At 33.9% G+C, this 14,057-nt stretch overlaps 1 protein-coding gene across 3 annotated transcripts in view; it reads right to left on the bottom strand.

Annotated features, from left to right (window-relative positions):
* Positions 1-8,562: 8,562 nt before the first annotated feature.
* The window catches only part of LOC121372220, a 48,604-nt gene continuing 43,109 nt past the window's right edge, over positions 8,563-14,057 (bottom strand). For all 3 annotated transcript variants that reach the window (XM_041498506.1, XM_041498507.1, XM_041498508.1), the window contains 4 exons: positions 13,713-13,880; positions 12,941-13,010; positions 10,887-11,021; positions 8,563-9,702 (listed from right to left, as the gene is read on the bottom strand). In XM_041498506.1, coding sequence (XP_041354440.1) covers positions 9,625-9,702; positions 10,887-11,021; positions 12,941-13,010; positions 13,713-13,880 — 451 coding nt within the window. In that variant the 3' untranslated portion in view covers positions 8,563-9,624. The remainder of the gene's footprint in view (positions 9,703-10,886; positions 11,022-12,940; positions 13,011-13,712; positions 13,881-14,057) is intronic.

The raw sequence follows: 14,057 nt of genomic DNA, 5'->3' as shown, positions 1-14,057 counted from the left end.
GAAACCTAAGCTTATTTTATACTACGTATATCTAGTGTCTAAAACATGGTAATTGTTTCACGTCGTCGAGAGAGGAAACCCAGTGCTACCACAGAGGTTGGTATTAAAGAAAATGTGTAACAGATACTAGTATATAAAATATTTGTTGATAAATATGACTTGATTCTTATTAATTAACCACGACATATACTGAACTAAATTAAGTCTCAAATTATGTTTATTTGTTTTTAATCAAAATTGTATTAATCAAAATTAGCAATTAATCATTAACTGACTTTGTTTTCAAACATTATATACTGTAAATTGGGAAATATTAGCGAGCATAAAATTATAGCAGTTTTAGTGAGGCTGTGCAAGATGTTAATATTTTATGATGCTAAATTTAAAGAGGCACACCAGAGCTTGTTCTGAAAAATGTTCGTACAATTGTTTTGTCGTTGATGTAACTGAACACAAAACAATGGTTACATGCTATTAATCCAAAAGGATAGCAAACAACAATAGTTGTTTAGCATGCACATTACTGCAGTGTTCTACTAAGCTCGACAACAGTAACTTTTTGCACTCTTGTTTTGGCGTCGTTCACAATAATAAAGCATATCTCACCGTAATTTGACTTGAAATCCATATTTCGTAAAAGGTACAATTTTTTATTTACAAAATTTTCTTCAAACACATACAGGTGCATTAATAATGTTAAAAAAAAAAAATTCAATAGCAATTTTGCATTGGAATTTTTTCATTTTTCTAAAACCGGAATCGTCATGTACTTGGTTTATGGTTATTGTAAGGAAATGCAATATGACGTTGTTGGAATATTGATGTCATTCAGATTCAGAATTAGCTATATTATTACAATGCTTCTGGTCTACTAACCTTGACCCCTGTCAAAATTCTATAACACAGACAATGCTGTTTTAAAAGATAAAATAATTAAAAAGTACCTTTTGTCAAATATATCATATCAAAAAATTACCTTTGGATATGTTATATTGTGTATGATGCCAAACAAGGGTGCGAAAAGTGACTGTCGTCGACCTTAAATTTAAGTTGTCTCTAAGATGCATAACGTCAACATTTGTCAATAGTATTATTTTATCAATCCTAGCATTTAGGTAAACATATTTGAACATCCTTGCTAAAGTTTTTTGTTGCAAATCACCTATTTGGATTTCACAAACTTTTAAGATTGCCAATATTTTATGATTTACAGTACAGTTATGTTGGTCTGAAAGGTTAACTTTATAATAAAATTATGAACTATGAGCTTTATGGTTTAAATTTATTTTACTGTATAGTACTTCAAATTCCCAGTAACGAGTAAAAAGTTATTTCTTACTGTTGCTTTCATGTAAGCGCTGCAGAGTGTCTTACAAAATACTTGTACTAAACGTTCCAAGCATTATCCGAAAACAAGGACACATTTTAATATGTTCAGTATAAATACAATACACAAATCAAACAAATGATGTCACTAGTGAAAAGAAAACCAAACGAACTCCATCAATGATCATGAGAGTTAACTCTTGGTCCTTTTTCCTTTAGCCCAAACCAATTTTAAAGGGACATACCTTAGTTTTTAAACACTAAGGTATATTTTTTACTATTATAGCCGTTTTTTAACAACTGAAATCATACTTTACTTAGATTTTATTGTTTAGATCATCCATTTCCGTACATTCAAAGTGTTTTTGGTCATCCTAGTGTTTTTAATATCACAAAATGCATTTCTCATATTTTTAAAAATGCCTGTGTATTTGAGAAGTAATAGCTATGGAGTCCAGTTTTAGTCAGTTTTAGAGGGTATTTTACCATTTCAAAGTCACAGACTCGTGTTTCACTCAATTGTAACTTATCCAAATGTGTTACAGGTTTGTAGATTAACTGAATTTAATGTTAATTTTCACAGGTTGAAACTAGGGTATGTCCCTTTAAAACTGGATTATCAATATTATTTAATAAAATTGAAATGAAAACATACATAATGTCATCTGATATTTAACTACAACTTAACTGGTTTTAACTTTGCTTTATTATAAAGTTAACTTGTAACTAATTCTACTTCAAAAGTATAGGAATGGTGGTAAACTAAGTTAAAAATATTTTATGTGATAATCTAACAATTTTGCTATGTAACTTTTGTGTCATCAATATTTTGTTTTTCTTTAATTATATTGTTTATTATAATTATGCATTCCTTTGTTCCTATAATGTGGCTACAGAACCGGTTTACAGCCTATTTTAAGTATGCAGCAATTTGTGATCTTTCATTTGATACTTTTTTATTGTGTTTATTTGCAATTAGTTTTTATTTAATTTACTAATGTTTGGTGGTTCTACGTTTTTTTATTTTGTTTGCTTTCATGTTTTCTCTTTACAGTAGTCACCATTAAAGGTAAACCTCAGAATCATTAAAATGCTAAAATGTATTTTTAATTTGCAACTACACTGTATATAGAGGATTCTTCATGAGTGCTTTTTAATATGAAAAATATCACACTACCGTAATCAATGTTAATCAGTATTTGTCTCAACTAATACTGATTAACTAGATATGGTTGATACTTACATATTGAAAAGCACAAGTGGCAAATTCTATTTATTTTGTAACACTTCCAAGTTGTTCAGTTCAATGTTTTACAGATTCCTGGACTTGTTTTTTGTTTTGTTACTATGATTATGCAAGAAAACGAACCAATGTGTATAAGAAGAAGAGACTATAATAAAATATACTCAGTAAAAAATTAATTAACAGCCAGTAGATGTTTTCAGTAGTTTGTTGTAAATGTAAAAAAAAAGTAAAATGCTGATTCTTCCATTGTCATGTATTGACATGTGGCATGTTCTAAATTATTTAAACAATAATTTAGAGTGAACTAAATGACAACTATTCATTATGAACATATCAGTATTTTTTAATAAATGCATGGAAGCCAACCATGTGCAAGATTTTTATGTGTATCATGGATCAAATTTTACTCAAATGTTAAGAAATTATCTATGATCAAAACTTGCTAAAATAATATGACACCGTCAAAAGATTACAAAATGTCTACTAGCCCTTAATTCATTTGGTTGAGTACAAGACCCATCTTTGACTTGATTTGTGGAATATTTTACAGCTTAAGAGAAATAGGTCTAGTAATTATTTGTGGTTGCAAATTAAATGTGTGTGTGTATTCATTTACTATTATACAGCATTGCAAAATGATTATGCTGTAAAAAAGCTTTTAATTAATTACTTGTCGAGTTACCATATAAACATCTTGCTTTCTACGCCCAAGCCTTTAATATTGTAGTTTGAATTCAGGGTTCAGATGTAAGAGTTTGGATGCCATCTTTAAGCAGTCCACACTTTAGATTGCTAAGTATATCTTATCTTAAGACCTCTTATCTGTAATAAACCAAAGATGAGGTGTTAACTCAACTGTTAGTTACTGAAAGTATTATTTGCAGTTTGTGATATAATATATATATATTGTAACTTGGCGTATTTGGTTGTGTGAAAAAAATATATGTATATCAATATATTTTAGGGTGGGGGGGAGGTGAATGGCAGTTATAAAAGCTTGTTTGTTGTATTGGAATAAATATTTTGGGAGGTCTGGAATTGTGTCTGTGGTTTTTTTTACAATCTAAGGAAGTAAATTATATTCTGCAGTAGTGCCTGAACATTATTTTCCCCTTGTGATGAGTCATCGTAAGTTATTGCATCTTGCCTATATGTATGTATGTATGTACATACACCACTCTTGTGACTTCGGGCAGCATGTAGTTCAGTAGTACAGTGCTCGCTTGATGCACGGTCGGTCTTGGATCGATCCCCATTGCTGGACCCATTGGTCTATTTCTCGTTCCAGTCATTGCACCACGACTGGTATATCAAAGGCCGTGGTATGTGCTATCCTGTCTGAGATGGTGCATATAAAAGATCCCTTGCTGCTAATCAAAAAGAGTAGCCCATGAAGAGTCGACAGCAGGTTTCCTCTCAATATCTGTGTGGTCCCTAACCATATAACCATAAATAAAATGTGTTGAGTGCATTGTTAAATAAAACATTTCCTTCCTTGTTGGGACTTCACATACAGGAATAAGATCATATCTTGAACGAGTTAAAATTTTGCCTCTGTATCAAACATGAAGGTCATTGTTAATAAAAATAGAAATGTGAATTCACTCCTCTAGCAACTTCATTTCTAATCTGATTTTCATGAAACTTGTTATGTTTAATGAGTTCGTGTTTCAACTCTCTAGTGACTAGTTTTCATTTGATTTTCATAAAACTTGACACATGTATAGGAATAGGATCATGATCTCTTTAAAAAATTCACATTTTGCTTCTTTGCATCCACTATCAAAGTCCCCGATACTAAAAATAAAAATGATGACATCATCATTCTAACTTTATTTCTCATCCAATTTTCATGAAACTTCCTATAAAAGAATTGCCTCATGGCCAAACTGGCCAGTTACTAATGTTTATACAAAGTGCCTACAACATTTAGTATTTGGCTAATAAAATTTAAATAAAACTTTTAAAATAATTTTCAGGAAAATGCTGAGCATAACTGTCCAGAACAACTATTTTCTTAAAGGTCCTATGTCAAAGTTGAAACTACAATATTTCATTATTTTCACATTTGTCATAAATAACTACAAATTAATCGATCCCAAGCAAAAAAAAGTCTTGCACAGGATGAGACGTTTCCCCGAATAATTTGTGGCTAAATATAGCATGGCCACAATATGTTTCTTTTGTTAGTCGACAGCAAAACAAATTCTGGGTAAACTTGGTGTGTTGAAAGTGTATGCATAAAACAGTGACGTCACTAGTTAATGTACGAGATATACTCCAGATCCCCTCCTAAAAAAAAAACCTTTTTTCTACTAGTAAATGGAATTATTTGGTTGTAATTTTTAATAGCTGAAGGTATAAACTTTATATTTTAAAGCAAAAAATAATACATATTTGTGGCGGGAACTGCCATTATTGCAACTTTGATATAGCACCTTTAAGATTTCATCAGCTTTTGAAGATATTAAATAAATTTCCAAGAAAACTATCTGCTAGATTGTGTGCATATTAAACAGCTCCATTTCTTTTTAAAACTGGTTCCACCTCTGTGGCAGGAGGTTTCTTTTCTGATATAAAATTGTCAGTACCCATCTATCATGGTGTGGCACTTAACCCTTCCAGCATATTAAAACAATACCATGTACTTTCAGTGATTGTGGAGAGAATGCAGTACTGCCCTAAGTATATGTAATACTGTATTGTTATTTTTGGAACTATAGCCTTCACTCTGTTAGTCACTAAGAACTACAGGCTACTTATTAAAACAAATTCTTACTGGACGGGCTATGCAAAAATATAGTGTCATTTAAAACAAATTATTCTGCCAGTCTGTTCAGATGTTCTGCATTAAATTCTGATGTCATTAATGCCCCCTTCACATACACGGATTTTTCTTACGAGTTCTTACAGATCGCACAAATTCACGGATCCTTACGATTTGGCCACTTTTACAACCGATTTAAGAGTTGTTACGAGTTATTACGAGCTATTTACGGTTTATTACGAGTTATTACGATGTATTTACCGCAAAATTCCACGATTTGTTACGAGTTGTCATGGATAACTCCGAGCAACGTATGGGCATTTTACGAGCTTTTTACGGATTGTTACGAGTATATTACGGAATGTTACTATTCATCGAAGCTTTTACGTGTTAGTTACGACCTGTTTACGTGTTGTTACGAATAGTTACGAGTATTTACGAGTCCTTACGATTTTTTGCCAAAAAATATATAAATCCTGCAAATCTCAATGTATCATCATTCGACAACTGACATCCAGAGAGACAACATGGCATATGAGAGAAACAGATTGCAGTTATATCAACAATTATATGCAGAGATGTCACTTCTATGACTTCTTGATAACAACTGAAAATGAAGTGTTCGATTTTGCAGCTTTTATACCTTTCCCCAAATCGTAAACAATACGTAAGAATATGTAAAGTATACGTATCTATTCGTAAAGTACTCGTAACTACACGTAAAGTGCTCGTAATAACTCGTAACAATCCGTAAAGCCATCGTAACACGACCCAAATGAAATCGTAAAGAACACGTAAGCACTCATAATAATCCATAAATAAATCGTAAACTAACCGTAACAAATCGTACAAAAAATTGTTAGGAGTCATTTACGGATTCTTGCGAGCAGTTTACGGATGGTTACGTGTTGTTGTGAGTGGTTTACGATACTTACGGATTGTTACGAGTTATTTACGGAAAAATCAATCCGTGGACAATCGTAAGAAGATTTTTGACATGTCAAAAAAATTGCCTCTCCTTTCACGGATCCTTAAGAGTGTCTGCGAGTTATTTACGGATACCAGCGAGTTATTTACGGATGCTTGCGATTAACTACGAGTTGGCAATCCGTAAGGACTCGTAAGAAAAATCTGTGTATGTGAAGGGGGTATTAGAAATCTAATGTGAATCTAACATTCATGTCTGTGGTTTCATACAGCCATGAATCAATGTCTTTGGAACCGAAAAATAAAACACTAGAAATCTCAGTTCTATAATCAATAACTTTATTTTAATATGTACAGTTTAACTATACAATATGTTTTAAATTAAGTTATGACCACATATTTAGTCTCACTCAAAACATAGGTTTATTGTTAATATAAATACAAAATACACCTTTTGGCACAATATACATTTTCAATAGTTTGTGTTATATATATATTATATATATATATATATATATACATACATACATATATCAGGGCAAAGTTAAAATAAAATTAGCTTTGTGCCACCAGTGACAATTTAACCTCCATATTAAACACATCTGTTGGTATAGAATGAAGAATAACTTGCTATATGGTAACATAATCAATGTGAATCAACAGTTGTCAAAATAACAAGATTACTGGATCCCAGATGGTATGCTGTTTGGGGGTCAGAGACAGACTATCAGTGGCTTCATCATTGGCCAAATGTCATTTTTGGTGAGGCTGACCACATTGGTTCAATGGTAGTTGGTCACTGGTGTTGGTTGCCTGTTGTACCAGTAGTGGACGATCCTTCATTCCATATGGAGGTAGAGACATCTGTAATCTGTTTTTCATTAACAAATGCTGGTGCAACTGTCAATTCTCCGACCATTGAGACCAAACTCAATTTTGGGCCATCATACAGATGCTATCTGGATGTAGACTAACATTACCTCAGATTAATACTGGAAACTTTTTATGTCAGGAAATTTCCTCCAAGTAATACTGGAAACATTTCATGACTGGAAATTTCCTCCAAGTAATAATGGAAACTTTTCATGACTGGAAATTTCCACCAAGTAATACTGGAAACTTTTCATGACAGGAAATTTCCACCAAGTAATACTGGAAACTTTTCATGACTGGAAATTTTCTGTGTAATACTGATTAGTTTTCATGACTGGAAATCAGTTCCACACCAGCATATAAATATTACACCATCTCTGATATATATATGATATATATTGAATACTTGATTTTGTCAATGTGATTACTGTTCATTTTGTAAATTTTAGCAATCACTAAATTTGTAATCTTGCACAATATCACATTGCATAAATAACTACAGCATAAGTAAACTAAAATACATGCATGTCTATTGAAACGTGTTAGATGGAGTTGACAGAAAAATAAACCAGAACTCTTTTACTTCTAAAGTAGCCCTTTGGCATGTATGTCTTCAACTCCAAAATTATATCACAAGTTTGTACCGATTTAAAAAACTACTCCTTGCTCTCAGTTTAATACTTAAACTTGATAACATACTTCAAACACTTTTTAAAGTCACAATCAATAGTTTTTCTACTCCTTGGTTGATAAGAAGTGGTAAGAAGCAGGTGTTACAAATTGCCCATCCTAATCCTATATTCACTGCTTTCTTGCTCTGGAGTCCTTGAGGTGTTTTAGAAGTGCACAGATTATCTGTGTTGTGCATTATTTTATGTATTATTTACATAGAATATAACAGATGAAAAGAAAGCAAACTTCAGTATTACCAGTGAGGTAAATGATATGCCCATCAGGAGTTTGATGGAAAACCGTATCTATGTTAATGAATATGTTACGGGTATGATTCAGGTCTAATTGTGAAATTTTTGCAATGGGATGGATGAACAGTTTGGTTTGGACCACCCACCATCCCTACATGTTCCTACATGTGGTTTGATGGTCCAGTATGCATCTGTATCCAAGATATGATCTGGACAAGGATTTACTGTTATGTGCAGTAGACCGTGAAAACCGGCCTCGGTGGCGCAGTGGTTAAGCCATCGGACTACCGGCTGGTAGGTACTGGGTTCGGATCCCAGTTGAGGCATAGGATTTTTAATCCAGATACAGTCTGAAAACCCTGAGTGAGTGCTCCACAAGGCTCAATGGGTAGGTGTAAACCACTTGCACCAACCAGTGATCCATAACTGGTTCAACAAAGGCCATGGTTTGTGCTATCCTGCCTGTGGGAAGCACAAATAAAAGATCCTTTGCTGCCTATCATAAAAGAGTAGCCTATGTGGCAGTATCAGAATGACCATATGTTTGAAGTCCAATAGCTGATGATAAGATAAAATAATCAATGTGCTCTAGTGGCGTCGTTAAATAAAACAAACTTTACTTTAGACCGTGAAGAGTAGATCACAGTGACGTAGTAATAGTACATGACACACCGCCATCCCAAGTTGTTCCTACATGTGAGGTTTGATGGTCCTGTATGCAAGAAAAAGTTAACAGACGGACAACACCATACCATAATACGATGCATCATAGATTGGCGTATAAAACCCCTAATATCCTTTAAGTACATGTATTAAGAGTCATGGATATTTACCTTGGTTTTGACTTCTTTTGTGTATTATTTTCATAGACTATACTAACAGACAAAACGAAAGACAGACTTTAGTAAATAAAAAAACACCCTGAAATTCATGTATGAATAATATGATCAAGCCATTAAATACAAAGGTGGGTGGGATACTTGGTAAATCTGAATGAGAAACATTATTCTACACAAGTCTGAACCCAAGATGGGACTTGGCATAGACTCTGGAACAATGAAACAAGTGTCAACATAAAATCTTTATAATGTTTGATCATTCTCATCCCAACTGTTCTTACAGTCACTAATAGACACCAGACTTGTGCATTTTGATGGACATCTTTATTCTTGGAGACATTTCTTTCTGAATTTGTCCGAGATGATGCATTTATAATCACACAAATATAATTTATATTTACTAAAACCACTCCAGCAGATATTAAACAAGAGTCTATTCTGTCCAAGGGCACAAAAACAATTCAATTAGAATATGGAGAACTGGAGACAAAAGTGCAAAGTGGTGGAAGTCTTTGTTTTAAATGAATGCTGCAGCTCCAAATCTAAACAGACTGAGCTGCAGAATCTGCTGTACCATTCTTCCCATGTCATAATGTATTAACATAGCACTAAATCCAATTTCAGACAAAGCATTGAGTTTTGGTGTAATTTTCTTTTGAAAGACATTCAGTGTGAATTCTACCACAGATTGAGTACTTGTTCTTATTTTACAGAATAGACCATTCACACCTTTTCCTTTGAAGCAAGAAAATATGGCAGATGGGCCAGAAATTCAATTTTGCTGACTTGAGAGTTGTTCTCCTGCAAAGTAAAACAACAAATAAGAATAAGTTAAATACAAAAATATAGAAGAAAAAAGTTTGACAAATAAAGGACATATTCATTAAAACAATATTACACCAGATGCTTATAATATCATATTTCAAATCATCAATTAATTAGAAGTTTGTATTACTTTTGTAAATATATATATTCAGATTTCTTCTGTAAATATATATGATCACTAGGGGTGTTACGATACACCGATGCATCGATGCATCATGTCCTACGATAATACTGCTGATGATACGATACACGATACCCTTGCTTGTGTATCGATTCCTATTTTGACCATGTATCTATTCCTATTTTAATTCTGTATTCATTTACTAACACTAATTTGTACTGGTGTGTACATATTGACAAGTTATTTTCTTTAAAAAAAACCCCAAAAAACGACAGTGGACAGAATGTGTGCATGCTTATGTCAATATGTCTTATGATGTGATATTCCTACTTTTATCAAGTTTATTTTTTATTTTTAAATCACTTCATCTAAGCTTCAATTTCCTTGTTTTACTGTGAAAACACGAATCGTATTGTGGGTTATGTATTGTGATACGTATCATATCGTGAGGTAGGTGTATTGTGATAACCCTAATGATCACAAACGTTAACTATATGCAGTATATAATATATTTTATCCTCTATCCACCGTTTCTATTAACAGAATATGATGTCAGATAAAGCAAAGTCATATATCCTGCTACTAGCAGGGTATGACTTTTGATGTCACTCTTGTAACATTACTTGCATAGCTACATTACAAAATCACTCATTTGACCTATAGGTCATCGTACAATCTGGATCAAATAACACAAATAATAGCTTTTCCCCTTAATTTGTATCGTCTGCTGGATAAAGATAATAACTAGTTAATGACATCGGATACTTGCTTTATTTTGTTCAGGCCAAATGAGAAATTCCGCTCAGCGTAGCCTCGTGAAATTTCCCATTCTTACCAACACAGGATAAAGCAGATATCCGACATGATTAACTAGTTATTCTCAATTTAATATATTTTAATTATGTTAAACTGGAAGGAGAATAATTAAGTTAGAACACAGTCATATGCTTGGTTTTGTAGTTATGTGCATGTGCTAATGCACAAACAACTAAACCAAATCAATGATGATTTATTTCCGTCTGTTAGTAGACACACTGACCAGTGATATTGTGTTGAGAATCTTCTGCCACTCATCATCTTTGAAGTCCTTCTCCAACACTGTAGATAACACTTCATGTAACGAGTCGATGGAGATTTTACCTCGATTAGTCCTGTCCACCGACTGAAACAGTTCCTGCAAACAAACCAATAAATTAATCAAGGGACTTTCATTTATACATTTATATAAGGCCAGCTGCCACCATAAGTGTATGAGACATAAGTGTGCTGGAGTAAAACAAAAAATATAGAGATATTCGGGCAAAATGTGCTAACATGAGACCTTTTTACCATGCATTTCCATCATTCTACACTTAAAATTAGTTGGAATCCATGTAAAAATGCATAGAGATTCATTTGCAACCCTATATAGCTGTTTGGTAGTAATGCTAATATGAATAAATGTTGTTATTCAGATTCGGGCATTTTCGTTTAATTTGGGCAAACACCAGCATGCTCCCTACTCAAAATGGGAGCCCGTACGCCTGTGGCTGCCACTGCATTAAGTGATACTTTGCATAACAACCACTTTTCTATAAAGGACACTTCTGATATATCACTTCTGCACCCAAATATATTGGACACCAATAGAAAGGACACCTACCGGCCTCAGTGGTGTCGTGGTTAAGCCATTTGATATCAGACTGGTAGGTACTGGGTTCGCATCCCGGTACTGGCTCCCACCCAGAGCTAGTTTTAACAACTCAATGGGTAGGTGTAAGACCACTACACCCTCTTCTCTCTCACTAACCACTAACAATTAACAACTAACCCACTGTCCTGGACAGATAGACCAGGTAGCTTAGGTGTGTGCCCAGGGCAGCGTGCTTGAACCTTAATTGGATATAAGCAAAAATAAGTTGAAATGAAATGAAAGAACACCTGTTAATACAGGTAATAATGTGTGGTTTTACTGAGTTTGATTTTTTGTAATATAAAATATACAGTACAGGGTGAATATATAATCCGTATTATGTTCAAGATGGTCATAAAAAAGGGTCACAGTCATTTTTGTGCAATTTGATGAACAAATGGATGGATGGATGGATGGACGGACGGATGGACGGACGGACGGATGGATGGATGGATGGACAGACAGATGGATGGACAGACAAGCATAATAAGCTTGTTAACTTAATAAGAGTGTCATAATTACTGCAGAACCAAATGCAACAAACATTCTTTTGGCTTTGCCCAGTATAAATATAAACCAATGCTTCTCTGATACAAGTTCATGATCCAATTCATAATCCATTCTTTGTTCATAAGTTGTGGCGTTGTTAAATAAAACAAACTTTCTTTCTTTTTTTGTTCATAAGTTAATCATGAAATGAAAATTACATTATAAAATAACAATCACAGTATGATGTTATACCCCAGACAGTCAATCATTTATACCTAAACTACAAACTAAACAAAACAAGAGTACCGCTGAGGTACATGATACACCCATCAGAAGTTTGATGGAAAACCATATCTATATTAATGAATATTTTACGGGTTTGATTCAATTCTAATTATGTGAAGTTTTTGCAATGGGATGGATGAAGAGTTTGTTTTGGATCAACCACCATCCCATGTTGTTCCTACATGTGGTTTGATGGTCCTGTATGCATCTGTATGCAAGATATGATCCGGACAAGGATTTACTGTTATATGCAGTGGACTGTGAAAAGTAAGTCACAATTACCTAGTAATAGAATGTGACACACCACAATCCCAAGTTGTTCGTACATGTGAGGTTTGATGGTCCTGTATGCATCTGTATGCAAAATATGGTCCGGACAAGGATTTACTGTTATATGCAGTAGACTGTGGAAAGTAGGTCATAGTGACCTAGTAATAGTATGCGACACACTGCCATCCCAAGTTGTACCTACATGTGAGGTGTGATGGTCCTGTATGCATCTGTATGCAAAATATGGTCCGGACAAGAAAAAGTTAACAGGTAGACGTACAGACAGACAGACTTACAATGCCATACTATAATACGACCCATAGATGGGTATATAAAAAGCTAATTTAAAATATTTTGCATAAAATGTCTTCACTTACCACAAACTTTTGAATTTCTTTTTCCAGAGTATCAAATTCCAAGTTCTGATATGCATCTTGTGCTTCACCTCTGTAATAAAAAAACAACATATTTGTTTAAATTGAATTGACTAAAACAGATTGTTAAACTAGCTTATTCTAACATTGCAAAGATGGGTATGAATGAATGAATGAATGAATGAATGAATGAATTAATGAATGAATGTTTTACAACATTTCACATTAACTACATTTATGCAAGCCCAAGACTTGATGTTAATGTCAAAACTTTAAACCTTGTAATTATAATGAGAACCACTGTCACCTGAGATTTTCCACCATCTTGGTGAGCTGAGACACACACAGGTTTTATCTAGATTTATGACTGCCCGAGACTTGTCAAAACTTTAAACCTTGAAATTACACTGAGAATGGTTGCCACCTAAGATTCTCAACCATCTTGGTGAGCTGTGACACATACAGGTGTCATCTACATTTATGCAAGCCCAAGACTTGTGTGATGTTAAACTGTTGATACCTGAGATTCTCGACCATCTTGGTGAGCTGTAACACATCTACGTTTATGCAAGCCCAAGAATTGTGTGATGTTAAACTGTTGATACCTGAGATTCTCGACCATCTTGATGGGCTGTAACACATCTACATTTATGCAAGCCCAAGAATTGTGTGATGTTAAACCATTGATACCTGAGATTCTCGACCATCTTGGTGAGCTGTAACACATCGTTATTTATGCAAGCCCAAGATTTGTGTGATGTTAAACCGTTGATACCTGAGATTCTCCACCATCTTGGTGAGCTGCGACATGGTGAGGAACTCGTCCACCCCGAACATGGTGCTCGACGTACTCGTGATCTCGTACACCTCCTTCAGGAAGCGCTCTTGGTTCTGGGACAGAGCGTCCGGCAACTGGGACTTCAACTGGCTGAATTTCAGGTGTCTACAAAATAAAACACAATACTTAATACTGTAAACTGGATTAATATTGCAACATGTTTTTTCCGTGAATATGCACCTTAGTGCATGTTCGCGACATTAACATTTCGCGAATGACAGTAGGCATCTGCAAAAAATAATGTGTGTGTATAAATTTAGCAATTTCAGGTTGTGCGCCAAC

Source organism: Gigantopelta aegis, chromosome 4, assembly GCF_016097555.1.
Source record: "Gigantopelta aegis isolate Gae_Host chromosome 4, Gae_host_genome, whole genome shotgun sequence".
Taxonomy (NCBI): Eukaryota; Metazoa; Mollusca; class Gastropoda; order Neomphalida; family Peltospiridae; genus Gigantopelta; species Gigantopelta aegis.
Note: the sequence above shows the minus strand (reverse complement) of the source record. Positions and strands in the feature narration are given on the sequence as shown.